General features: G+C 44.3%; 1 protein-coding gene across 1 annotated transcript; it reads left to right on the plus strand.

Moving 5' to 3' along the window:
* The first annotated feature begins 1,479 nt into the window (after nt 1-1,479).
* LOC136364263 (neurotrypsin-like) lies at nt 1,480-16,890 on the plus strand. Its single transcript, XM_066324064.1, has 15 exons — nt 1,480-1,734; nt 3,789-3,834; nt 5,061-5,297; nt 6,551-6,674; nt 7,386-7,561; nt 7,885-8,032; nt 8,867-9,045; nt 9,442-9,583; nt 10,599-10,801; nt 11,777-11,918; nt 12,157-12,362; nt 12,919-12,997; nt 13,244-13,366; nt 13,910-14,190; nt 15,703-16,890. The coding sequence occupies exons 1-15, from the start codon at nt 1,663-1,665 to the stop codon at nt 16,011-16,013; spliced, it is 2,469 nt and encodes an 822-aa protein (XP_066180161.1). The 5' UTR covers nt 1,480-1,662; the 3' UTR covers nt 16,014-16,890.
* The last annotated feature ends 9,002 nt before the right edge of the window (nt 16,891-25,892 follow it).

Raw genomic sequence — 25,892 nt, forward strand, 5'->3', positions numbered from 1 at the left:
AAATTGTAACACAGTCCCATATTTTTATTTTGTTCTGCTCCTTTGTGCTACTGCTGCCTGAGAGTTACAGTGTGATGTAGCATCTAAGCTGTTTCCATCCCCTGCTGCCCTGATGGTCCGCCTCCCTGACTATGAGGATATAGGAGATTTGCTCCTAATTAACTGAGTGTAATTCTTGGCCAAATCCACTCCAGAAACAGCATCCTTCTGCCACTTAGCAACTCCTGTAAAAGATCCAACATCTAGGGAAATTTCCTTGCCTTTGATGAGTGAGGATGAGGCAACACAAAACTGTCACATGAAGTGAGTAATGGGCAAAAGTGAAGGCAGGAAAAAAGGAGGCTTTTTGTCAAATCAGTAGATTTTTAGCAGCCTGCTCATTGTTTTTATGCTGAAGGTGTCTTTGGAAGTGCTACTCGGCAGACTTGGCCAGAAGTGAGCTCATTTCTTAAGGTGACCTTCATGTTCATGCTGTAGAATACCATGAGTTCATTGGTCCAAAATCAGAATACAAGTATAGAAAATGCCCATTAGACTGAGCTGAGAAGCAGCACAAGGAACCTGTAAAAAAGATTGCCAAGACTGAACAGTTTCAAATGAACCGACCGCCTTCTTAAATTTAATAGTGTTTAAAGCTTGTAGCCTTGAACCCTAATTCATATGAAGGACCAGCAAGCTGAAAACACTAAAAACTCCCATGGGATGGGGTTATTCATAGTAATATAATAATAATTAACCCTCTGGAAAGCATCCTGGCCGACTGAGGGAAAATGTAGGCCAAGGTCAAGGAGACGCTTGATGGCGAAGTTCTCTGGTGGCAATACCCATGGGGGCAAGATACAGGGCTGAAAATGGGGCAAGACACCCTGGAGAGGGCTGTGCCACCTGTGGGCTTTTCCGGGGGAGATCTGGAAGCTGCTTAACAAAGTTTTCTGGGTCCCATTTACCTGGGTTCAAAGCTGAGGGGAGCTGACCTCGGGAAGCTGCAAGCTGCTAATCGAGGAGGCAGCGGTGGGGGGGATAAAGTCCAGATTCCTTCCAAGAAGTCTAATCTCTGGCAAATGTGCGCGCACACGCCGTTGCCTTTCCCAGTTGTTGCTGTGGGCTTTGCAATAAGGACAGCCCCAGCTCCTCGCCGTGCTGCAGGCTCTGTGCCTTGGGAAGAGGAATAAAAGGCAGCCGGGGCAGGAGCATTGCAGGAGAGAGGAGAGCAGAGGAGCGGGCGGCTGCCCCGCCGCTGGGCAGAAGGGGCGGGGAGGCGGAGGCTGGCGCCGGCAGCAGCGCGTACCTGGAGCACGGCGGAGGCTGTGCAGAGGAGGGGACAGCGGGGCGAGCAGCGGGCTGAGGCTGTGCCGCTTGTGCTCGCCTCCGCCCGTCTTCGGATGTGCTAGAGAAATTCGGGGGCGCGTTCTATTCCCCTATTTCTCTCCTCTCTTCTAACCCTTTCTGAAGAGAAGAATCAAGAAGAGATGCGGAGAGGAAGGGCAAAGTGAAATTCTAAGATGCTGGTGGGAACTTTGATCCCTTTCCTCACCTCTCTTTCCCTGCGTAGAAATGGAAGTGTTACCCCGCTCCCTCCAGTGCGGAGCGGCTAGCGTGGGAAAGCAGACCCTGGTAGCTGAACGAGAATGTGATGCTTGAAGAACCTTCTGCACACGAGGGATGGAAATCTCCAAAATACTCGGGCTCCTGGTAGAGCTCTCAAGTCTGCTATCCTGTCTCAGATGTGTGGCGGTAAGAAAAGATCATTTTTCTATCTGCTGGTAAGAAGTCACGTGGTTCTTTTAATATCCTCACTGTAAATGGATCTTGTTATTACTTGAATGTTTTCTCGAGCATTTAGGCAGTTGTGGTCTCTGGGTAGGACTGGGGGCTTGGGGAGAGATTTGTTGCATTGTGCATACAAATTCAGGAAAAGAAACAAACCAGGAAAGCCGGATGCACAAGGGCTTGCAGATGCTTTGGCTTGGGTTTCCAGTGTTTCTGAGGCACTGCAGTGACCCTGCCAGGAGAGATCCTTTGTTTCTGCTCTTTGCTGATTGTCCCTCTTGGTGTTGTGGACAGATGCTTTATAGCTGCACAGAGCTGGGGCAATGCCTGCAGCATAGGCTATTTGCACTGAATTTAATTGGTGGTGATGGTCAGCATTGGGTTATTTTGGAAGCTGCTACAGAAACTGGCAGCAACTAATCTTTCGTTAGAAGGGAAGCTTATTACTTGGACTGCAGTACTTTTGTTTATGGTCCCACTCCAAGAAGAGTGGGTTCAGTCTCTCCTCTATATCCTGTTATTCGTCTGACCCACCTTTCTATCACCAGCAGGCTCCCATGTGTCTGCAGGTGTACACTGAAAGCTAGGGATTGAGGGACCTGCACTGTGGTGCAGTCACACAGGTACAGCTTAGCTCACTTTCTACTCTCTGCAAAGAGCTTTGAGATCCTCAGGTAAGTCCTTCAGCGTTGTTGGTCCAGAAACCCATATGTGGGCTTGCAACAGCCTGATACATGCAGATGGATGGATTTCTGCCTGAAAAGTTTATCTGTGTGTCCCTTTGTGCATATGCCCCTGAGATCTGATCTGCTACTTCTGAACCATGTCAGGAATTCATCTTCCATATGCAGCATCCCATTCTGACTTCTGGAGGGTGACACTGGAGCTTGGCCATGGTTGTCAGCACCTTGTGGACTGTATTCATAAGCTTGATTTGAAAATTATATCTGACATGAGTATGTGTTGTTCTTGTCACGTTTCTGTGGGAATTACCTCTGCTTATTCCAGAACTGGATTTGGTTTAATTCCAAATTTAGCTTTTCCCATTTTCCAGGAAGAGGTGAAACTGAGAGGCAAAATTACTGCACTTTGAAGAAAACCACAACCATTACCAATAGCCAGTATTCTTTAGCTGCACATCTCTGCTATGTGAATTACATCTCTTTGTTCATATAAAAGTATTAGAAATGTTCATTTGGAATATTTTGAAACTAATTAAACTACAAGGAGCTAGTAGAAGCATGTACAGTTTCTTCTTTTCACTCTGAATCTCTGAAGGTCTTGCACTTGCTTCCACACCATGTAGTGGTGTTGAGTGGAGATCTCTATCTCTCAGCCTGTAGTCAAGTTACAACCACAAAAAACACTGCCTGTAAGAGGAATTGCAGTTTTGGGGCCAGATAGGGTGCTAGAATTCTGAGGACTTTGTTTCATATTTTTTGGTTTTAGCTATTTAACCCCATTTGGATAACAACCCCATAGGCCATATCATATTTTCAAGAATTAAAAACCAAATCCTCAAAAAACCTTGGATTTTCTTCCTTGGAAGTTTCTCACTTTATCCATGGATGTTTATTACCATTTTAACAGGTGTTCTGGGACATCATCCTGTCATTCAAGTAAATAAATCTCTGCTGCTGTGGCTGTAGATGACTTGCCATATAAAACAGGGACAGAATGAGTAGTTATTATTTTTCTTACTGATAATAATGGTTTTCTTCTAGATTTCCTTTCCATAGGCATCTCACTCAGACTTCCAACTCTGCTGGGAAAGAAACAAGAGCAGAGCCCTGTAATGTAGTGCTTAGATCAAGGGTAGATCTCTGCAGGCCAGTAATTATTCTTTTTGTTGCTAGTGGACAGATCTATGTTTGTATTTGAAGAGGAGCAATGGGGAGACCAGGGAAGAGGCTGGTTACTAGGGTGTGTTTGCCTAAAGCTCAGCTGCTTTTAGGACATGCCCATGTTTATTTCATTGGATAATCATCTCTCTGCTTTTGCTCTGTTTCTTTTCCCAGGCCTTCCTGGGATCCAAGCCCAACCAAAACCATTTGCAGAGTGCAGGTAAGAACAAGAAGTTATTAATTCGTCATTGGGCAGACTTTTTCCTGCAGTGGTGATCTGAGACCATAGGCATGATGAACCACTGCTACCTGGCTTTCTTCCTTTCTTTTCATCACTTCTTCAATCTTTTCTCTTGCCCCAGTGCCTACTTATCTCCAGCATGGCCAGACTACTTCTGTTTCTTCATGTTGAATGCTCTTGCAGGAGCTCCCTGCTCCTCCCACATGTTCTTTTCTTTTAATCTCTTTCTCTGCATTGGTTTTTGGGGTTTTTTTGGTGGGTTTTTGGGGTTTTTTGCATGCTTTCCTCTGCTCTAGTAACTACCGAATTCTCTGATAGCCTCTCTGAGGGTCCCAGGTGATGCCATGCATATGATTTGTTTTCCAGACACTGACTTTCAACTGCTTCTCATTTTTGTACCTTGCATTCAGCCTCCAGCTGTCACTTATCCCCTCTGGGCCTGGCAGTGGCTAGAACACAAATGACACGATGCAAAGTTTCTTTGTACCCTTGATCTTTGCCCCACGTGCAGAAGGGTTGTCAGAAAGTGTTGGCTTCTTTTTTGTTTACTTAGTGAATAGAGCTGTAAATGTTGTCCCTTTCTCAGTCTACTCTTCCCATGTTATGGACTCTATAAAGCTCACAAAACCTGGCAGCTTTTCCCCACTTTGTTATTTCAGGGTCATCGTGAATGGAGAGTTTTCTCATTTTGTTAAGGATTTTAATTATTAATTAATAATAAATTAATTATAGGGTATTTTTACATTGGATATTTCACATGGGCCCCTGCACTTCCCTCCAAAATTAATTCTCTTTCCCTTCCACTATATTAGCAAGTTCAGATAAACCAGGTGATCTGCTGATGGGTATAGGGAACATATATGCAATGAAATAATGTCATTTCCCACCTTCCTGTTTGTACAGTGCTGCTCCAAAGTGAGTACACGTATTGCATGTGCAGTTCAAATTGTCATGTTTGGGCCCCAAGTTAACACTTTTCAAAGGTCTATCTGGGCAGTTCATTGCTTCAGATCAATTCATGGTTTAGGCAGTGGGTATTGTGAATATTCTTTGAGCAGCACGTTGAAGGCTGATCGAGTGGGAATCAAGCACACAGCAGTTGAGGCTGCAGACACAAGGGGTGGCTCAGAACCAGCTGGTGTCTCCCATGTTGTCCGAGTTTCGATGTGCCGTAGGGGATGCTAACCCTCCCTTCCTGTGCCCAGCGGCTGGTGTGTGTGCTGTGGGACCCCTCGGCTACTACAATGGCTCTCTGGCGGTCACCGAGGCCGGGGCACAGTGTCTCAACTGGGCAGAGTTCCCTGATTATGTTCAGCAGTACCCAGACCGTGGCCTGGGGGACCACAACTACTGCAGGAACCCAGACGGGGGAACAACGCCCTGGTGCTTCTACAGGCTTGTGTCGGGGGCCATCGGCTGGGCCAACTGTGACTGCAACCAAGGTAAGGGCTGCGCTGCCTCAGGGCTCAAGCCACAAATGTGTGCTGCACAGACTTGCAAGTGGCAGCTGGAACACCCTGTGAAAGAAGCACAATACAAAGACTGTTCCAAATTGTTGAAATGATTAATACTAGAGGCTAGCCTGTGTGGGAGAAGAACATCTGTATATAGTAGGGGGTGGATTTAAGCTGCTGTAGCTGTAATGCCTTGTATAGATGTTTTATTCTCATACAAGCAGACTTTTTTTTTCTACTGCTAACTTATGTCACTTTGAAAACAGGTTTAGTTATGTAAAAAACAACCCACTTCTGCTCCTTTAGGGTCCATATCAGAGCATTCCTCATGTAAGTGTAGCAGTTCAAATATAACAAGAAAAGAATCTTCTGTGGCAGGGCAGGTCATAGGCTTGTGTTAAACTTCCTCAGTGCTGGCACAAGAACTGCTGCTTACTTTGAGGCAAGCAAGGAGCTGAGCTTTCTCTCATTGGCTGCTGTGAAGCATTTCTGAAAATGTCCTGTTTTCTGAACTTCCCTGCTTTCCCTGCATTTTGCAGAACAGTTGAAACACCAGTTCAATAAATGACTTGACAGTCTTTTCCCTTACTCCTTTCAAAGATGACTTCATTAAAGGAAAATATGTAAGTGTAGTGGTGTTGTGTGCCTGCACTGAGGTATTTCAGACAGGTGTGTCCTCCTGCAAGTACATAACTGAGTGAGATGTGCTTTCTAAACAGTGCTAAAACTTTTGGTGGGGTGTGAATTGAAAGGGCATTTACACCAGCACACACTTCTCTTAGAGAAAGTAAAGAGGATTGAGCTGCTGTTACTGAATATCTCACTAGCAACAGAGTCATGCAGGTGAAGTGACTGATGGAAATAGATCAGTGGAGTGTCAGAAGTAATTAGGCAGCTTGCCATTTTCATACACTCTTTCAAGATAGCATGTAAAATCATCCTCATTCCACAGAAGGAGGATCCAGGAGCTTTGACAGAAGCCTGATTTCCTGCTGGTATTACCATGGATTTGAAAAGACCATAACACCAACCATCTTCCCAAGCAACCATTGCTGGGCCTGGGAAGGTGCCACATCCCACACTCATTCATGCACATCACTTTATGCATAGGCAAAACAGGGATGAAAGAAGCCAAGTATAGCTCAGCTCAGCTACATGCAAGTCCAAGACTTGCTGGTCTGAAACTTCTATCAGCAGATAGCAGCTGGTTTTTGGTTGTTTTTTTTTTTCTCTTTTGGAAGGTGCTGTTCGGTTGGCTGAAGACAGTAGTGTGGAGCTGTACTTCAATGGACTCTGGGGTACCATCTGTGCTGACCACTGGACTGACTGGGATGCCAGTGTTGTCTGCAGGCAACTAGGTCTCAGGTGGGAACCTCAGTCTGGTTGTGAGAGGAACATGCTTGTGTGGCTTTTGAAGGAGCAGCCTCTGTGGTTACAGTCCCTCTGGCACAGTGTGTTGGCTGGCAGAAAGGGGTTTGTTTTGCGAGCTAATTTCCCACTTATCAGGGTCCTTTTGTACTGTTTTCTTTCTGTGGCTACCCCCAACCCAATCAGCATTTGCCAGAATTTTTTTAAACAATAGTTTCTGCTTCATGCTCCAGGCTGTGAAAAGTGAGCTGTGAGATCACATTTCCTTTTTATGATCATCAGCTGGAGCTATTATAGTGATTTAATAGAAATTTTAGGAGTATGAACTCTCTTTGGGTATCTGGGATTTGAACATTCAAACTTCCAAATAGCAAGCAGATAAGGTCCACAGAGAAGGAAGGTGATTCAGATAGTTTGGTACTTGAGTTTATTGATGGATTTGTTCCTTGCTTTCAAATGAGAGTGCCATTTCTGGCTACACCAACTCCTCTGCAGTAGGTAGGCACACAAAAGGATTAGGAAGTGCTTTGTGCTTGCTTGTGCTTTCCCATTAGGCTGTTAATGGTCACCCCTTTATGCACTTTAGTTAATTGGGCACACTGGGATGTGAAATGTCACAACTGGACTGGGGAGTTACAACAACTGAGGGAACTTTTAAGTCAAGCTGTGCTGTGGCATTTCATTGCTCTGTTTCCTCCTCTGTACCAGTGAGATCGGCACAGCTGGGAAGAAGAGTCATCCTGGACCATGGCCTGTTCCCCTGCACCTGCAGTCAGCAAACTGCCATGGGGATGAGGAAGCCCTGCTGCAGTGTGGCTATCAGGAAGCTATGTCAGGAGCTTGTAACCAGGGGGGTGCCGTGGTAACTTGTGTTCCTCCAGAAGGTAAATCTCCAGGGACAGATCTCAATCATTGAAAGATGGCTGATGCTTATGACCACATCCCCTTTTTATGGATCCAGGTTTTTGTCTGCAGGCAGAAAACTGGTCACCGCAGCAGCCAGTTAAAGGGCCGTCTCTGGACCAGCAATACCCCACTGTGGGGGCTGAAATCATGGGTGCTTGTGGGGGGTCTAGAGAGGAGGATGTGGTAAGAGAGCATCACGAGAGCTCCTCTGGCTAGAGAATGGTTCTACACCCTGAACTGCTGGATATGCTTTGTCTCTGTCTCGTTCTGTTGTGCTCTCTTTCCCTTTCTCAAAGCACAGGTGTAGGTGCCCCACTGCGAATAGTTGGGGGGAAGGAGAGCTTTGAAGGGCGAGTGGAGGTTTACCATGACGGCAAGTGGGGAACCATCTGTGATGACCAGTGGGACGACCGGGATGCTGAAGTAGTCTGTAGACAGCTGGGACTCAGGTAATTTCCTTGCTGTATGTCATGGAGTAGTAATACAAGTAGGCAGAATGAAGAATATGAGAGCATGTCCCTTCACTCTACTACCAGCTCTTCCTATAGGAGAGATACAGAAACCCTGGGAAACATAATTCTGGACTGATCATCCTATGAAGGGATTTTGTACCCCATTCTTGTCAATTTTATGGGTTTGTGCTGTGTAAAAAAAAGGTAGATTCCTGTCTAAGGATTGTTTGTGTTGATCCCTGTTCATAATTTTTGCATACATCCTAATACAAATCTTGTTAGCCTCAATGACAGTTTGTCATGGTGATTTCCATATGTGAACTGCAGTTGCTTACTTGGTTAAGTTTAAACACCTCTGGTTTCACTGGCTGCCCTTATCCTCTTCAGACAGGAAAGCAAGAGGGACCACCTCATTCTCCTGTGTGCCATTCAGTGCTTAGCATGGGAGCTGTTGTATACTGAACATTCTTGAAACTCACATCAGTACAGCATTATTTAAAACAGATTGTTCAAATTTGAGATCCCTCAATCTTTAGGAGTTTTGCCTGTTATGAGATTCTGAGACTGATGTTACATCACTGTCTGCAGAAGTCCCTATGTGGCTGAACGGCTTGTGTTTTAGTAACATTTTTGTTATTAGCTGGAAGGGCTCATTGCAAACTTTCCAATAACATATTTCAATTAAAAGTTGGCAACTCCACTGTGTCCAAAATAGATATAATCTATGACAGGACAGTGACCCAGCATATGAGAGTCCCTGTACAAGGCAGAATCTGAGGACACAAGACTGTTGCCTTCCTTACTGAGCATACACATCTGTAATATTTACAGTGGGACTCCAAAAGCCTTGTCATGGGCTCACTACGGGCAGGGATCTGGCCCAATCCTGCTGGATGAAGTGCAGTGCTCAGGGAATGAACTGTCCCTTGATCAGTGCAAGAAGAGTGACTGGGGACAGCAAAACTGTGACCACATTGAAGACGCTGGGGTCTCCTGTGACCCTTTCACAGGTACAGATGTACAGCTCTGCCAGTCAGATGCGGTTGGTCTTACTCCCACATTACTTGGCTTGCTCAGCAGGTAACCCCCTTGTTCAGAATCCTGCACAGCTTCCATGTATGGCTCCCACAAGGGCTGCCAGATGTGGAGGCACAGAGTAAGGGAATGGATCAGAGGCAGACTTGGTGTTTCCATGGTTTTGCTCAGGTGGTGTGAAAAGGCTGAAGTGAATCCTCTCCTGACTGATGGGTGTGTTTGGAAGCAATGAACATTTGTATTTTGAGTACCCACAGACATCTGTGTCTTTTGTTTCTTTCACTGGTGGGCAGTACAAAGACCTGTCAGCGGTGCACAGGCTGTTTTCTCCCCTGCTGAGTGCTGCCCTTTCCTTGTCCCACCCCTTGCAGAGGGCACCGTCCGTCTGGCTGGCGGCCGCAGCCCCAGCGAAGGCAGGGTGGAAGTTTATTACAACGGAGACTGGGGCACAGTGTGCGATGATGGCTGGACAGACCTCGGTGCCCAGGTGGTCTGCAGGCAGCTGGGCTTCAGGTAGGACTGAGAGTGTGCAGTGTCTCTGCTTCCTAATTTCAAGGATTAGATTCCAGCACGCTTCACTGGGATAGGCCGGACCTTAATCCTTCAATGCTGTCTTTGTTAGAAGGCTTATTACCATTATACAACTTATTAAGGAAAGATTAATGGGTATCCACATCCTTTCCAAGGCGCAAAAATAAATCTATTATCTCTTGCCTCAGCCTGTTTTGAAAGCAGATAACGGGCTTAATACTGCCCTTATGAACCCCTCAGCAAAGTCAGAAAATTTTCTTTAAAGGTCCTTAAATTTGCACATGTCACTTCTGCTCTGTCAGTAAAAGGATATCACCTCTCTGCTCCACATATATCACCTTCAGTAGCTGAACAAAGACCATCAGGGCAAAACAGAGTAGTAATAGGGATTTTCAGGCCAATGCTGAGCTGTCATCCCTTCAGGTAGGAGTTTGGGAAAGATTTAAAATCAGGATACTATTACCTTTGAGCTAGTAAAATGGGATTTTGTGGATTTTTCAAACATGATTAGGATCTCCTAAAATTTCAACTTTATAGATGAAAAAAGACTAAAGTAAATTCTTCCCTTTGAGTTCAGCTCCATACTGTGTTTGTCATCTCTTCAAGTGCCTAAAACTTTCCCGCTTTCTGCAATTCAGTTCCAGGTAGCTGTTTCCTATAAAAAGAAGTAGAATTACTTAAATGTCGACATTTTTGATGCCTTCTCTGCCAGCCCTTCCTCAAATTGATGTACCTGCCATATCTGAAAAACAGCCTCTGCTGGCCCCCTGTGCCTTTGACCAGACACTAGAAAACGGACTGGTCTGAGGAGGCCTCCCTGAAAACTGAAGCTGGCAAGATGTGAGGTGTTGCTTGCCACCCTGTATGTCCACTGAGTAGTTTAGGTCAGGAGGCCACTAGTACCATAGTTGAGCAGGGGAGTTTCTCTTTGGATCTGAGCTTGGGTCCCTCTGTGGCATTTAGAGTTTTAATGTTATTTTCTGTTTCCTTCCTCTAGTGGTCCTGCTGCCCTGGCCTCTGAAGGAGACTATGGTGCTGGCCAAGGCTTCATCTTACTGGATGATGTGGCATGTGTGGGGACAGAGATGTCTCTCCTGGACTGTCCCCACAGCAACTGGGGGCAGCATGACTGCTCCCATGCTGAGGATCTGGGAGTCCGCTGTTCCCCAGAAAGCAACACGGTCATGGATGGCAGCCTGGGTAACTCACCTTGCTCTTGCCCTGAATGGTGGGGAAGTTTCACCTTCTGGTCTGTTCCCTTGGAAGCTCTGGCAGATGTGGGAGTTTTCCCTGTCCTGTTTCAACAAGGGGTCTGCTTTTTGAGGTGGAATGAGCCCTGGCTGAATTGGGGCAGAACCACAAATCTGTGGGTCCACCAGATCTATCAGACCAGCAGATAAGTGGAAACTGGAGAGAGTTGTATTGACAGTCTGTGAAACAAACCTGAGGGGCTTAGGAACAGTTGGCTGCCTTAGTGTGCCATTGCTCAAGGGAACCCTTTAACTAGACCTTTTAGGAAACTTCGGTGTGGTTACATTTGTGCTACACCTTGCCAAAACAGGAGGACTTCAGATGCAAGGGGTTGTTGTTTGCACTCCCTTGTGTGAATGGCACACTTCTAATTAAAATTATGAAAGTATTTCAAATCAGCATAATTTCCTCATTTTTATAATGTCTGATACCCTCCCCTTTCCTTACTACAGGAGACTTTCCAGTTTGTCAAACATGTGTTACTGAAATAGTTGGCATCGAACATTTTTGTCTTTCCTGGATGTAAAACTCTTCTCTTGCTTAGAATCATTAATAGTTTTACAGTTCAATGGATTTTTTTTTCCCAGGCATGTTTAAGCTTGTCTAACTTTTGGCTCAGGAGTTAATAACTTTCTTTCTGTTCTTGTTCTCCTCTTTACTCAGCTTTCAGAGTATGGTCCACTGATGATTTCCAGTATGTATTAAATAAATTTGTATGTATATAGTCTTCTGATTCAGCACAGAGGTAAAATGTCTTCATAAAGACATACTTCTTTCTTTACTGTCTTTTTTTTTTTTTTTTTCTCTTTTTGTTTTAAGCTTACTAATGTCAGGGATTCATCTTTTTTCTGTAGAAGCCAAGTTTTGGACACCTGACCCCTCTGGTGTTTTTGCTTGCAGCAGCCCATGCGTTTTCTATTGCAGGGCCTCCCGTGAGGCTGGTGGATGGAGAAAGCACCAAGGAGGGCCGGGTTGAGGTGCTGCTGCATGGGCAGTGGGGCAGTGTCTGTGACGATGACTGGACAGACAGAGATGCCGCAGTGGTTTGCAGGCAACTGGGATTCAGGTAAGAGCTGTGGCTTACAGATGGAGACACCTCTCAGGAGCACTTCTGGACTTGTTTCTGGGGGCTTAGTTTTAGTTTTGGCACACCCACATACGCCTGAGGGAGTAGGTTGCTCTTCTCACTGTACTGTCTGTGTGTGGAGTGACACATAAATATTATTCCACTTAAAATGCACTGGTGCCTCAGGTTCACTTGGCTCCTGCTCACCGTAGATTTGTCACCATCTCTCTAATTGCAGTGGTACAGCAAAAGCCAGAGCAATGGCTTATTTTGGCGAAGGCCATGGGCCCATCCATCTGGACAATGTAGAATGCAGTGGCATGGAGCACACCCTGGGGCAATGTGCCACGCCTGACACCAGGATTCACAGCTGCTGGCACAGTGAGGATGCTGGGGTGATCTGTGACTATGTGGAAGAAAAGGTCTCAGATATCAGGAGAACAGGTGACATTCCCATTTTTTCTATGCAGGAATTTGGAGCTCTGGTTGTAGGATCTCTGCATACTTTTGTGGTTTTTCCCTGTCATTATTGTCTTTGGTTGAAATTTCACCTACAAAATAAGCATGTCCTGTCCTGCACCTCCTACACTTTTATTGTTTTCAGTGTATCTTCTTAGCAGCACAGAGTGTTCCAAATTAGTCTGAGGAGCTCCACCCATGTCAGGCCTTTAAGCCTACAGAATTTCCCCACAGCCAAGTCACCATACCCTTCCTTAGAACAGTAACCATAAGCAACCTTTGGGGTTTAGAGTACTGAGGAGGTATAAGTATAGGTCCCACTCCTGGCATAAGACTACAGAGACTTCAGGTAAGAACCTCCAGTGAAATTAAGGAAACCTATGGGATCAAATGTTCTATGAATTTCATAGGCACAACACAACAGTTGATTACCTTGAGGATTAATGCCCTCAGAGGTGGTGAATGGTATTTGGCTCTGTAACAGCAATGCTGATACCTAAGGTGAAGGTCCCTACCCAACTGCTCTAACTTTGCCATGCAGGTCCAGAGTCTGGTTTGTGTGGGATGCGTCTGCTTCACCGTCGCAAGAAAAGGATCATAGGTGGAAACAAGTCTCTGAGGTACTACCCTGTAATTGCTGAGAGAGCTAGACTTGTTCCAGCTTTCCTTCAGGCTCTGGAAATAGCCTGGCAGATGCTGACCACATTAATGCACTTTCACTTGTGACTTTTGAACTTGGTTTGAACCAGTGTGCTATCTAGGGAAGAAAGCATGCCAGCTGAGGCCAGATGAGACAGACTGGATGGGAAAAGAGGAAACTGGCTCCCATGTGTGTGACACCTCTTATTCCTCTGTTTCTTCTTCAGAGGCAGTTGGCCATGGCAGGCCTCACTGCGGCTGAAGGGTTTTCGTCGAGATACTCGTCTGCTGTGTGGAGCAACACTGATCAGCAGCTGCTGGGTGGTGACTGCAGCCCACTGCTTCAAAAGGTGTGTTTGGGAGTGGGGAGCCCCTAGGGATACTCAACGATGGACAAGATAACCTCATACAAGTTTATCCTCCTAGCCCAGTGGAGCCACATGAGCAATGTTTCTAAACCAAGACCTTGAGGTTATGATGTGTGTGATCTTGGGAGTGCTTATGGGGATGACTCAGTATAAACTTGCTTTTTCCTTCACTGCTTACATCTGGCCTCTTAACTCTGAGGCTTTACTGCGTAAAGGAAGCCAACATTCTGGAATTTTAAGTGCTTTAAGGAACTGTGAACAAGTCAGTTCACAAGGCTGTTGCAATTATAACAATCGTTTTTATAGGAAAAAGAGGTCTGGTGCATGGTAGACAGCGATTTGGGACACCAAATCCACAGCAGCTGGCACGATCATACCTGCTAAAGAGGTCCCTCTGTCCTGCAGCTGGAACTGTTTTACCTGTGTGGTGTGAGGAGGTGGTTCAGTCTCATAGCAACTGAGACTTGTGTGAGTCTGCTTTCCTCTTAGTAGGGGAATTGAGATCTTGAGTCTGCTTTTCTCCAGGTTTGGTGTTGATGTGCGGCGCTACCTCCTGCGAGTGGGTGATTACCACACAGGTGTGAAGGATGAGTTTGAGAGGGAGCTGCCTGTGGAGCGGATTGTCCTCCACAGGAACTACTGGGCTGGCAGCAATGACAATGACATCGCCCTGGTCCGGATGCGGGGCAGAGAAGGGCACTGTCTCTCCTTCAATCATCATGTTCTGCCTGTCTGCCTGCCTGACAGGAGAGAGAGGTCTGACATCAACAGGCAAGCCTGCATCATCTCTGGCTGGGGAGACACAGGTGAGTGGTGGAGTTTTGAGAGGCAAGAGGTGAGGGAGTCTGCCTTCAGAAGCCTATGTGGGCCATTCATTTATGTCAACTCAAGGCTATGCTCTCTCTGCTCCCACTGTCTGTGCCAGCACATAGTGCTAAGGAACAGGGAGATGAGGTGGGGTTTGTGCTATTGTGTTTTCATCTGATTTTGAGGCTTGTTGAGTCTGCTCAATATTGGTGAAAGCTTTTGTTTCCATAGCATCCCTCTGAAGCTGTAGGAGAGACCAATGCTGCCCGCAGTCCTCTTTCTTCTCATTTCTGCACATGTTAGCAGACCCCTAAGGGAGCCTGTGCAGAACTGCTCTACCAAGCCCGTGGGAGGCCCCCATGTTTCCATGACTCTGCCTTCTTCATGATACCGTCATGGTGAAGTGAGGGCTTAGAAGGAGAACAAGCCCTTAGAGAGAAATCTCTCTTGGACTACCTTGCTTAATTTCCCCATGTATTTCTACAAGGACAGATGGACTCTGAGTGTGGTTTCTGCCCTGGGTTCAAGACAGCCTGGACCTGTCCTCTTTGAGCATATTGCTGTGAAGCTTCCTAGGTAAAACAGAGCATGGAGGCCTTTCTAGGGCTGCTATGACTGGAGAAAAGCCATATGTTTAGGAAGACTTCCTGCCAAAAGCCCCAGGAGCTCATCTGTTGATTTTGGACCTGCCCATGCTTCTCAGCTGTTTCCCTACCTATTGCTGCAGCTTTTTAATTGCAAGTATTTGCCTTTGGAATCAGTTGTGCCAGTTACACGTGTCACTTCAGGATGTTTAGGATGGATCAAGGAACAACTTAGCCATGTAACTATCTTAAGCTGTACTGGAGCTTAGTGGCTAGAATCCTTCCCACGCACCAAACACAGCTTTCTCAATGAGGAGCAGTTACCTACTACCTTGTGAACTTACATAAACCTTGGGCACAGAAAGGTCATACTCTAATATAGCACATTGGCTTTATGTTCTGAGTAACCCTGGGGTAATAAAGAGATTTGATCAAATAGGCTCAAGCCTGGCCAAAGATGAAGTGAATTCCTTTTGAATAATATTTGAATGCCTCTGAAACATCTTCTAAGGATTGAAATATCTTCTCTGAGGATTGAGCACTTAACAGATAGTACTGCATTTATTCTCTTGAGAAAACATGTCCTTGTTTTACTGAGGAGGAAGTGGAGATTTGGAGAGGTGAGATAAATTAAACAAGGTTCAAGTTACTTGCTGACAGAACCAGGAGTAAGACTCATCCTTTGATCTAACATTTTTCTATAACCCTCTTCCCCACATCTTTGATCTTACAGCTCTATTTTTGTGGTCTGGCTTGACATCACTTTTCTGAAGTTCTTGTGGTTCAGAGGTGCTGAGCTCAGCCTATTTCTGTACTGCAGACTTGACGAGAAATGTATAAGTGTAGGTTTTGGGAGGGAGCACTGTTGCATCAGGTCACTACTGTTGCCTGTATGTGAATCAGTCTGGCTGGTCTGTTTTTTTCCAGGGAAGTCCTATTCCAGAACTTTGCTGCAGGGGGTGGTGCCCCTTCTCCCACGGGAAGACTGTGAGGCCCGTTACGGGCGGAAGTTCACCAACCGCATGATTTGTGCTGGGAACCTCTCTGAAGATAAACGGGTGGACAGCTGTCAGGGTGACAGTGGAGGGCCACTCATGTGTCAGAGACCAAATGGACGCTGGATCATTTTGGGCATCACTTCCTGGGGCTATGGCTGTGGTCGGAAGGATTCGCCCGGTGTGTACACAAAGGTCAGCAAATTCGTACCCTGGATCAAGAAAGTGACCAAGCTAAGATGAAAATGACTGAGCTCTAGGAATTTCAGCATATGGTCCCTTTGCCCTGCAGCAGCAGAAGGCTGTGGCTTCTGGTCTGTGACTGTTGGAGATGGATTTTGTCATTGGACACTGGCAAAAGACTTTAACGTAGAACTGGAAGGAAAACGGTTATGACTGATTCTTTAAAGTCTTTGGTTTCACTTTAGTCTGTAATCTGTAAGCAGAGAAAGCAGGTGCACAATGGTAACAATGATCAGTATACATTGCTCTAAATATCTGAATCCTTTAATGCAATCACACTTATTCCTTTGCCCTGGCACAAAGAAATGGTACAAGTAGAGAGATACCTACTGCTGCACATTGATTCATGGTTGGATATTTGGACAGTTGAAACATGCTGCAAGGAGAGGTGAAATGCTTGGAAGATGGCACCAGGTGCTGGCATAGTGGAAATCTTCAGATGTTTTTTCATAACACCTGTCTTCAGTTCCAGGAATCAGAAGATTTGACCTGAGCTGAGGAACAGGCCAACAGTTGGGTTTTTTAGCTTCCCTGTTATGTCTCTAGGGGGAACCTTTTCTCTTCTGAATAGTAGGTCTGCTCCCATAGGATCTGTTTTAAGTGTCTGCCTGGACTGAGATGCTTGTCCCTCCTGCTGTAATCCTCTGTCATGCATTTCCAGCTGCCAGAAATAGTTTTATTGCTGCTTTTTTGCTATAGTAGTTCGTGTGTGTGGTTGGGCTTTTTTTGTTTCTTTAAAGTAGCATCTTCTACAATCAGTTGTTGATGTGAGAGGCAGTAGCTTTCTTGCCCTCATGAAGAACTTAAAAATCTTACCTCAAGTGGCTGAATAGACATGTTATTTTTCTTTAAATCCAAATGTAATGTTAATGTCAAACATTCAGGTGTTGAATCATGATTTAACAGCACTGTGGGGACTTCCTACTGGTCCCTTATTCATCATAGTGATTAGCTGCCCTTTGTTTGTACTGCTAGTCTTTAATATCTCTGCGTTCACAGTTTTCCATGAAATATGGAATTACTCCTGGGGTATAGATACTTCTCAGGCAAATTACTCACTCCTTGTGAAAAACAGTAAGTGCACTGCAAAGCAGCTTCCCGCTTTTGTGAAGTGTGTCATTCTTGAAACCTCTGGGCCATGCTTCCTATTTTTTTCTTCTTTGCACTCTTTCTCTTTTCATTCCTCTCAGTGGGAGTAAACTGGCTTAACTTGAGGGTATGCAAGCACTGTCATCAAGCTCAGTTCTCAGCCTGAACAGATACAATGCTGAGAGGAAGCAGGGGTTACTGAATATTATGATTTCTTCCTTCTGTCTCATCCAAACAAATGAACAGAGTTCCCTCTTATGCCTTATGCACTTTTTAAAGTTAATGTATTATTCTTGAGTAGTAAAAAAGTATAAGCAGACAGAAGGGCTAAGTGCCTTAACAGTTGTGCAGTCAGCATCTTCTCACTGTGTACAGATAAGGCAGAGAGAAGACAGGTCTGTCCAGGAGCAGGAGCAAACAGCTTTGATGTGTAACCAAGGGCATGACTGTGGAGGATTAATACAGGATGGGACATGTGGAACTCATGCCAGATGTGTATGTTTTGGGTAGGCAGTAACTGGGTCAGGCACTGACCTGCTGTCTGGAAGGCTTGCACTCAGGGCACTGAGGTGTTCAGTATCTGGGTATTACCAGTGTGAGAACAGAAGGCAGAGCACAGTCTGTGGATTAGCCATGTCATATTACAGGGCATGTGGTGACAGAATCCTAGAAATTGCCTTGGGTTCAAGAAGTAATGATTGCCTAAAGCTTTCATTTGTCTTCTATAAATTAGCTTAATATAGAAGTGCTGACCTGACTAGGTGGCTGATTTTTGTGTGTGGAGGCTAAACTAAAGTTTCATTTACCCTTTCTAAGTATTATAGGATAGTTGGGCTAGCAGTGCTGCAATCAACTGTTCTAAATTCTGCTTGCAAACTTTACTTTAACAAAGAATTATCGGAATCTTTAAAACATGCAGTGTCAGGACCCCTGCAAACTGGCCTTTGAGACAAACCTGATCCATTTGTGCCTCTTCTCAAGGTGCTGAATGTCTTCAGCACGGCTTTGTGCTGATAACCCTGTTTAAAATGCCAGACTTGATCCATTGGCAGCACTGTGCTTGGCTCCATGCTGGCCGTCTTGTCCTATGGCTCCTGGCAGAGTCTCTAAAATGCAAGCTGCAGACTGCTCCTTATCTCACAGGAATTAAAATGCCAAGAGGACCGAGGGCAATTATGTCACAGACCTCTCATCTTGTGGGGGATTAAATGCCAATTTCTACACTGACAGGAGCAGTACCTGTTTGGGAAACATGGAGGGATTTGACTTTTACCTTTAGTCCCCTGAGCCAGCATGCTACAGGAGTTCAAATGGAGTTTCTGTGCCTTGGGTGCTGTCACGTCTTTAGTTTAACCTGATTTGATCTTTCAGTTTATACCTGTAACCCCAATAGGCATAGAAACACCTAAAGGATGACACTATTTCCCTAAGCCAATTTAGCGAGTGGCCACTCAGGAGTTAGCATAAATTACCATGTTACACAAGTGAGATGCAAGCCTGGCATTGTCTTCTGAAATTCCCATGTTCTTCTTAAAAATATTTCTTTCTCCTAGATTTGTCACTATGAAAGCTGTGAGAATCGTTGTAATTAACACCCTTCAAGTCCTACATGAGCCAGGAGGAGGGAAGGAAGTATCCAATCTCCTTTGCCTGTGTTTACACCTTACTGCTGCTGTAGGCAAGCCTGTCAATACTCTCCTACATTGACCTGGCCTGTTTCAGGATACAGCTGTTGCTCTTCACAGTTTAACTAACCTGGGACTGTGGCCCAAACCAAACTCCTGCTTTGCCACTGAGGCTTACTTGCCTGGTTGGATGAGCAGCAGGACTGTATTTTATAATATTGGACAGCAGCAGATGTTTCAAAAGATAGTATGTGTGAGTTGTGCTGAACAACCTTTAACAACCTTTCCTTTTGGGGAATTTTGTTCTTAACCCATTTAAATTAATTACTTGCATTACTATTGTCATCATTAAAAATGGAAGTACAAATACTTCATCCTCTAAGTGTTGTACAAACACTGTGCACTATCCTCTTTTCATTCTTTTTTTCCTGAAATATAAGAGTTTATATCCCTAACTTTTAAATACTATTTAATGTAACCAGCCTTCATCTTCCATGTAAATGTTTAAATCTTTTGGTTTTAATCCAAGTAAGCTCTCAATCCCAGTATTTTCTGGCAATGAAAACCATTATAATTTTATTCTCCATAGCACATAATTTCTTTTTATGGTTCCTGAATTAACTGCCTTTTGTTTTCATTGAGTACCATCTGTCCTTGTTGTTCTCAGCCATGAGAGGAAATAAGGGGCCTGGCTTTATATTCTGTTATGCATTATTCTAGAGATAGTTCCTTTTCTAAGAACATGGCTTCTCTGTGCCTCTTCAATCCAAACTGTCTAGGTGTCTGATAATATGTTGACTGTCTCTCTGTGTCTTCTCTTTTTGATGGATCTTTAAACTTTGGTAAAAAACTGAATGCAGTTTGCCGCGGGAGGCTGTATCCCCTGCTGATTATTTGAGTAGAACTTTCTACAGCAGGCAATTCTGTAAGTAATTTCAGTGTTGTGCCTATTTGCTGGAGCTAGTTTTAAACATGCTAGTGTGGTCTTGGTGGCAGCCTGGCTACAAGGGGATGAAAACCCACTGAGGTTAGCTCCCCCCATGTCTCAGGCAGGTGCAGCAGTCCCACTGAGCTCACAGGAACTGCTGTAGGTCTATCTGGGGGGCTCTAGGCAGGGAGCACCTGGAGAGCTGCATAGACCTTTGCCTGTGCTGAGATACATGGAGGGCTGAGAGTCCCCCTTCACAGCATTAGTCCATTGGATAAGGCTAATGCATGTGCACTGGCTGCAGGAGCTGAGAGCTCAGGCAGTGTTGCTGGTGGCTGCACTGTGCCACATGGATGCTCTGAGAGAACTTTTCATAGCAGTGGCCCATCATGGTTGTGTGAGGAAGGGAACATCACTGTGAGTGGCTAAGAACTTTGGCAGGAGTAGAAATACGGCAATGGTAAGGATCTAAGGAGCAGTGCTTAGTGCTGCTCCTATCCCTCTTTGAGAGAATACCCCAGTGCTCCAAAATCTGCCCCAGTACTGCGGTCTTCCTGACCTGCAGTGCCTGCAGTGGTACTATCTCAAACCTGTTCACACTTTGGCCACCTGAAGATAAAGATTTATCACTTTCTTGTGGCTGAACACTGTTCTGATGATTTCTATGAATTATGTTCTGTGCTATAATTAATCAGGTAGCTGTTTATTAAATTGGACAGGATGTCAATTATCCTTGCAATCTCTGTAAACTTGTAACAGAAAATAACAGAACAATTTCCCAAAGGTATAGTGGAGGCATTGGTGAGGAACCAGGAAAACGAGTATTTGCTCTCTCAGAAGGAACAGAGGTAGATCTGCCTTTTGTCTATCTTCCTTTCTTTCTGAAGCCTGTATCTTGAAGTCTCTTCACCCCAAAAGAGCTGCAATGTTTCACTGACCACTTGAAAACAGATTTTTTATGTGTATATTCAGCAATCTGATGAAAACTCTGGAGAGATGAAACTACACTGTGGTATTTAACATTTGATAGACTCACTGGGAGTTTCTTACAGCTAGAGCTAGAGAGAACAGAATCACCTCTGGTGGAAACCACGTTGGGACTACTCCTTGTAGAACAAGGCACTGTGACCTGGACTAATGCACATCTCCTGGGCTGTGTTTGCACTTGTTTGGAAAAATACTTAATTTTCCACATCAGAAACTTGTTTGTGTAGTAGCCCACTCAAGTCCTATTAAAATCCCTTTCTACTAAGGGCTGAGTACCTCTGAAATCAGTCAAGTGCCAAAGCTGTCATGTCCCCTGGATCAAAACTAATGGCTCACAAGGTATGTTAATAAATGGATTGTACTGTGATGGTGTGGGGCTCTGTCTTACTTTTAATAAAAGAATCTGTTCCAAGGACAGATTTTAGGAATTTTTTTCAGCACTGAGTTAAGTTAATTAAATTTCTCTATTGACATTATTTTTAGAGAAGCTTCAACATGCTATAGCATGTCACAAAGTCAGCATCACATTAGCTATCATTACAATAAAAGACAACAGTTCTTCAAATGTGACATTTTTTTGTCACTTGGAACAGGTAAAGAGCAGGTCAGCTCATTGCATTTAAAAAGTTAACAGGTTTTAATACATCAGCTTTCTGATTTGTTGTTCAAGGTGATCTTTCTATACAAACTTGTTTGGCATGACTTAGTCTCCTTTTAGTCTACAATTCATGTGTCATCACTCTCAAGAGTCAAAGCCAGCCTCTGGAAAAGTGGAAGTGGGATAAGGAAAATTCAGTTTGAATGAGCCATTGGTTGAAGAACACTTATACTCTACCCATGCTGCCCCACTGCTGAAACCTGAATTTCTGTAAAAAAAAGTCTGTTTTGAAACATGGTCCAGCTCCTTGCAAGGTATGCAATGACTTTCCTAAGTCATTAGGGTTAGACTGGAACTTGGTGTTAGCTGATACCTGTAGACCCCAAGAATTACAGTGTGTAAGTTTTTGCATCTACTGACTCCAGCCTGCTGTTGGAAACCAACATGCACTCACTGAAGAAAAAACTGCTTGTAGTTAACACTTCCCTCACTTCATGCCTGCCTTTGAGGTTTTCTACACCTACCTACATTTCCCTTCTTGCTCATGCAAAACTGGGAAGTGGAGTTCAGGTGTTTTAGCTGGCCTGCCATGGGAGGCATCCCTTCATCCCATCAGTCCTGCAGTGCTCTTCTGTAGTCACTGCCTGGAAAACAATGTTGAAACTGTGGTTAAGATTACAAGCCTGTCAAATGTCATTTTGTATTAAAGCACTTGACTGCTGCCTTCCTGTGGTGAAAAGGCTTGGGAGGAGCGTATGGCATGAGCTCACTCGTTTCAGAGTGGCTAGTCTAAGATAGTTCTGGATTTTGAAATTGAAATATGAATGAGGAGAAAACTGAGTTTTACTTCATGTGGTTTTCTAACTAAGATAGCTACCATATTCATTGGGAGAGAGGAAGAAGAGCATTCAGGTATCACCATGGACATTAAAAAAATTCTTACTTTGCTATAGTTTCCTCTTTGTAGTGATGGGAGACAGGATCCTGCTCATATTGCCTTGGTTTGCTGGGCTGAGTCCCATGCTACTCTTCAACTGGCCTGTTCTAGAAGGGGTTCCTGGCATTGGTAGGAGGTTTCTATGGAATTTTGTTCATATGTAAAAGTGAAAAGAGGAAGCAGAGACAGCAAAATGAATCTTTAAATATATGGATGGTCCAGCTGGAGTAATTTATGTTTAGAAAAACCTTTGGATTTAAGAAGTGCTGAAGGAGGACAGGTGTAGGACAGACAAATTCAAACAAATTGGTGAGACCCCAGTGCATCACTTGATCTTCTCCTCCCTGCTTTTCAAATCTCACACTTTCTCACAGTGCCAGAAATGAAAGGCACTGTTCTCTTTGCAGTTTTCAAAACTAGCTTGTCGCCTGAAAGGAAGAACCAACTTCTTTGGATCAGCTTTACTAATGAGAAGCTGTGAAGCTGTGTCACTGTCAGCTAAGCAAAAGGCCTTGTTTCTCCTGTCCCTTGATGTCTGCAGTGGCTTCCATGCTCACATCAGGGCAGCTAAGGGCTGAGCTGGGAACAGGTGGAACTCAGTGCTGGGCTCAAGCTCTGTTGTTGCCCAACAGAAGAAAGAAGCTGGCAGGAATTAAAATTGCAGCAAGTTAATCCTGTTGGGAAGCATTTGCTGAGGATGTTTTGGTTGGTTCCCAGCCCCTGGCAGCCCTGGGGCTCAGGAGGCAGCAGCAGGTGCTGCCAAGGGTTTCTGTGAGGAGAAGCTGTGCAGCAGTGTGTTCTCCTGTTTGCCCACCCACCAGCCTGGACAGCGCCCTCGTCTCTGCAGAGACTGTAGTGCGGGGACACTTACTGTGGCAGTGTAAGTGGACAACTCAGCTGAAACCACTGCAAAAGTTAACACTTTTCTGTCACTTTCTTCTTGGAAAGAGGACAGAAGCACTTCAAACACAACAAAACCTTTTTCTTTACAATTTAACTAATCTGCTCTGTGTAAATCAGAGATGTATGAAAAGAACATGTGCTTCTAAAGGTTAGCTCCTCATTCTTTTCCCCACTCCCCACTTGCACATACAGGCGTGCTGGAGGTAGAGTAGGATTATAACCTCTGATAGTGGGATTGGAGAACCAGTGAGCAAACATACCAGAGGAAAGCTCCTTTGCTTCAGGTTTACCATTTTGTTATCTCCTGCAAGACTAAGAAGCAGATTCTGTTATTCAGGACAATTATGCTGAAGTCTCAGCAGAAAGCCTTTTAACTCCCCACATGTTTGAGTCACAGCTAGGTTGATTAAGGCCTGAGATATCTTTATTTTCCTGCAAGGCTTGTCTGTACAGTTACATTGGTTTAACAATTTGGTTAAACTGATGCAACTTTGTGGTTGAAACTTAGGGATGATGCTGTATTTGAATCAGATGCCTCTGTTTAGATGAGTCAGGATTCCTGAAGAAATAAGCAAGGAGTGTGCCACTGCTCACTAAACCCCTACTATTACAATTAACCATCCTAAATAAATATAGTTTGCTAGATTTAACGCTAAAGGTGATGACATAATTACACAAATCTAGTTACCTTCCCCCAAAAATACACGTGAAATAATGGGAAATGCATTAAAGTTTTGGATAGTAAGTTTTATAGGATCTTGTCACAGCGTTTTGCAGGGCCATGGCCGAAAATGAAGATCTGACTAAAAAAGCTGGAAGCCTTTGAGGCAGTGCTCAAAACAAACACCTGTCAGTACCTGCTAAAGGTTGGTCACCTGCCCAGAGAGATGAAAATAGAAACAGCAGCTTTAATCTGAGAATGCCTAAGTCTCATAAAGGAGAATCCTGTTGAAAGAGCTTGCCTCCTGTATACACCAGGGATACAAGATCTGCAGGTAGAATAGATGAACACTCTTTACCAATAAGCATTCAGATAATTTTAAGGCTCTACTGATTTGTTTTACAGAGCACCCTGCAATAAATCCTACTTGCTCAAGTCAGTAGCTCCAGGGAAATTTTTTCCCCCTCACTTATACCAGAAAAGGAAAAGTGATTGTCCCTGTATCTAGCAGTCCATGTAGTTTCCAGTCAACATGACATGCATAGTATGTTTGTTAGTGTCTCCTCTTTGTTACTGAAAGCAGGCCAGTTAAATGTATGTAATTGGAACAGCACTGGCCCCTACCCACACCCAGGAGCACAAAACTTGTCAGGTGTGTTTTCTGAAGTGAAGTGTTGCTGCGTGGTTGTAGCAACCACACTATTTGTAAGAGACAACCTTATGTTAGATTGACAATTTAATTGATGATTGAGCTTCCCACTGGGATGTGATGAGAGGTAGCACAAACTCAATTTTTAAAATAAAACCCCTCGCATCCCTAACTCCATGGTTAGATTATTTTTCTAGGGAAAGGCTGTGGAGAATACAAACCATTTTACTGTCCATAATATTTGTACACTGTTGTTCTTGCATTTTAGAATCACCTTTTCTCAGCAATCTTTAATCCGTATATTTAAGTACTAATCTACCTGTTACTTATATTTTGAAAGAATTCACTGCTAAACAGCAGCTACAGTGCAAATTTTGCTATGGTGAGTTTCATCTGAAGGAGAAGGTTGCATAGCATGGGGAAAGTTTCTGCTCATGAAGATATGAGAAGCATGTAACTACAGCAGAGCATCACTCCACTTAGCCAAGATCTGCCTGTATACATTGCAGAGCAGTGTATGTTGGCCTCGGCATGAACAAGTGGGCTTCCTACATTCTCTAACAGCTATCCTTCACTTACCAGCTGAATGTACCCTCAGAAACTAATACAGAAACTTGTCTTCTGCAGCAAAGGTATGTTAAGGGTCAGCTTCTGCAGCACATTTTATTTTTAATTACCATTTTTGATTTCTAAAATTTTAGATTACTAGAGAAGGAATGTCAGATTTAGCAATTTTCCTGGATTGTTTTTGGTGAACTGAAAATAAGCCCAGGAACCTATGTTTTGCCAGCATCAAAAGAGGCTTCTTGGAGTATTTAGGAAGCTTTCAAGGCTATAACATGGCCAGTTAGGCTAATGCATTCTTTAAAAAGAGTTATCAATTGCTGAGTTTCCATAAATGATGTATCTAACCTGCTCTCTGGCCAAAGGAGAGAGTTATTATACTGCTTACACAATCTTTTCATACTGGCTGAGGAAATGTCCAGATGTGATACTGACTGAGGAAAAAGAGGACTTGCAGTGTAATAGTTGTTTTCTTTCCCCTCTGCAAAATGGAGAACATTTAAATTTGCTTTAGCTTGGTGCTTTTATCTCTGACTGCATGGTGCATATTAGACCCTGCCAGACTCTTAGCTTTGGTAATGCAAAAGGAAGTGTGAAAACAAAAACAAATGCTCCTGCAGGTTGGTGTGAAAGGAAGAGGAAAATATACTCGTATCCTGTGAAATACAAGATGCCAGACAACATATGCTCAGTAAATCCTTGCAGGCAATATTATCTGTAAACGCCATCTTCTCTTTCTGAAGAGTAGCAGTTATGTTCATACATGAGGTCTTAGCCATAATTGTTGTCTCCTGCTGTATAACAGTAATTTTAGCAGCTGTTGCAAAGAGTTTCCCTACTGACTCTATTTTCCGTGTGTGTATGTATGTACCAGTCACTTATCTCACAAATGGAGAATTTAGTTTTGAATAAGGCTTTAATCAGGCACATTTTCATAT

The sequence above is a fragment of the Sylvia atricapilla genome, chromosome 8 (genome assembly GCF_009819655.1).
Source record: "Sylvia atricapilla isolate bSylAtr1 chromosome 8, bSylAtr1.pri, whole genome shotgun sequence".
Lineage (NCBI taxonomy): Eukaryota > Metazoa > Chordata > Aves > Passeriformes > Sylviidae > Sylvia > Sylvia atricapilla.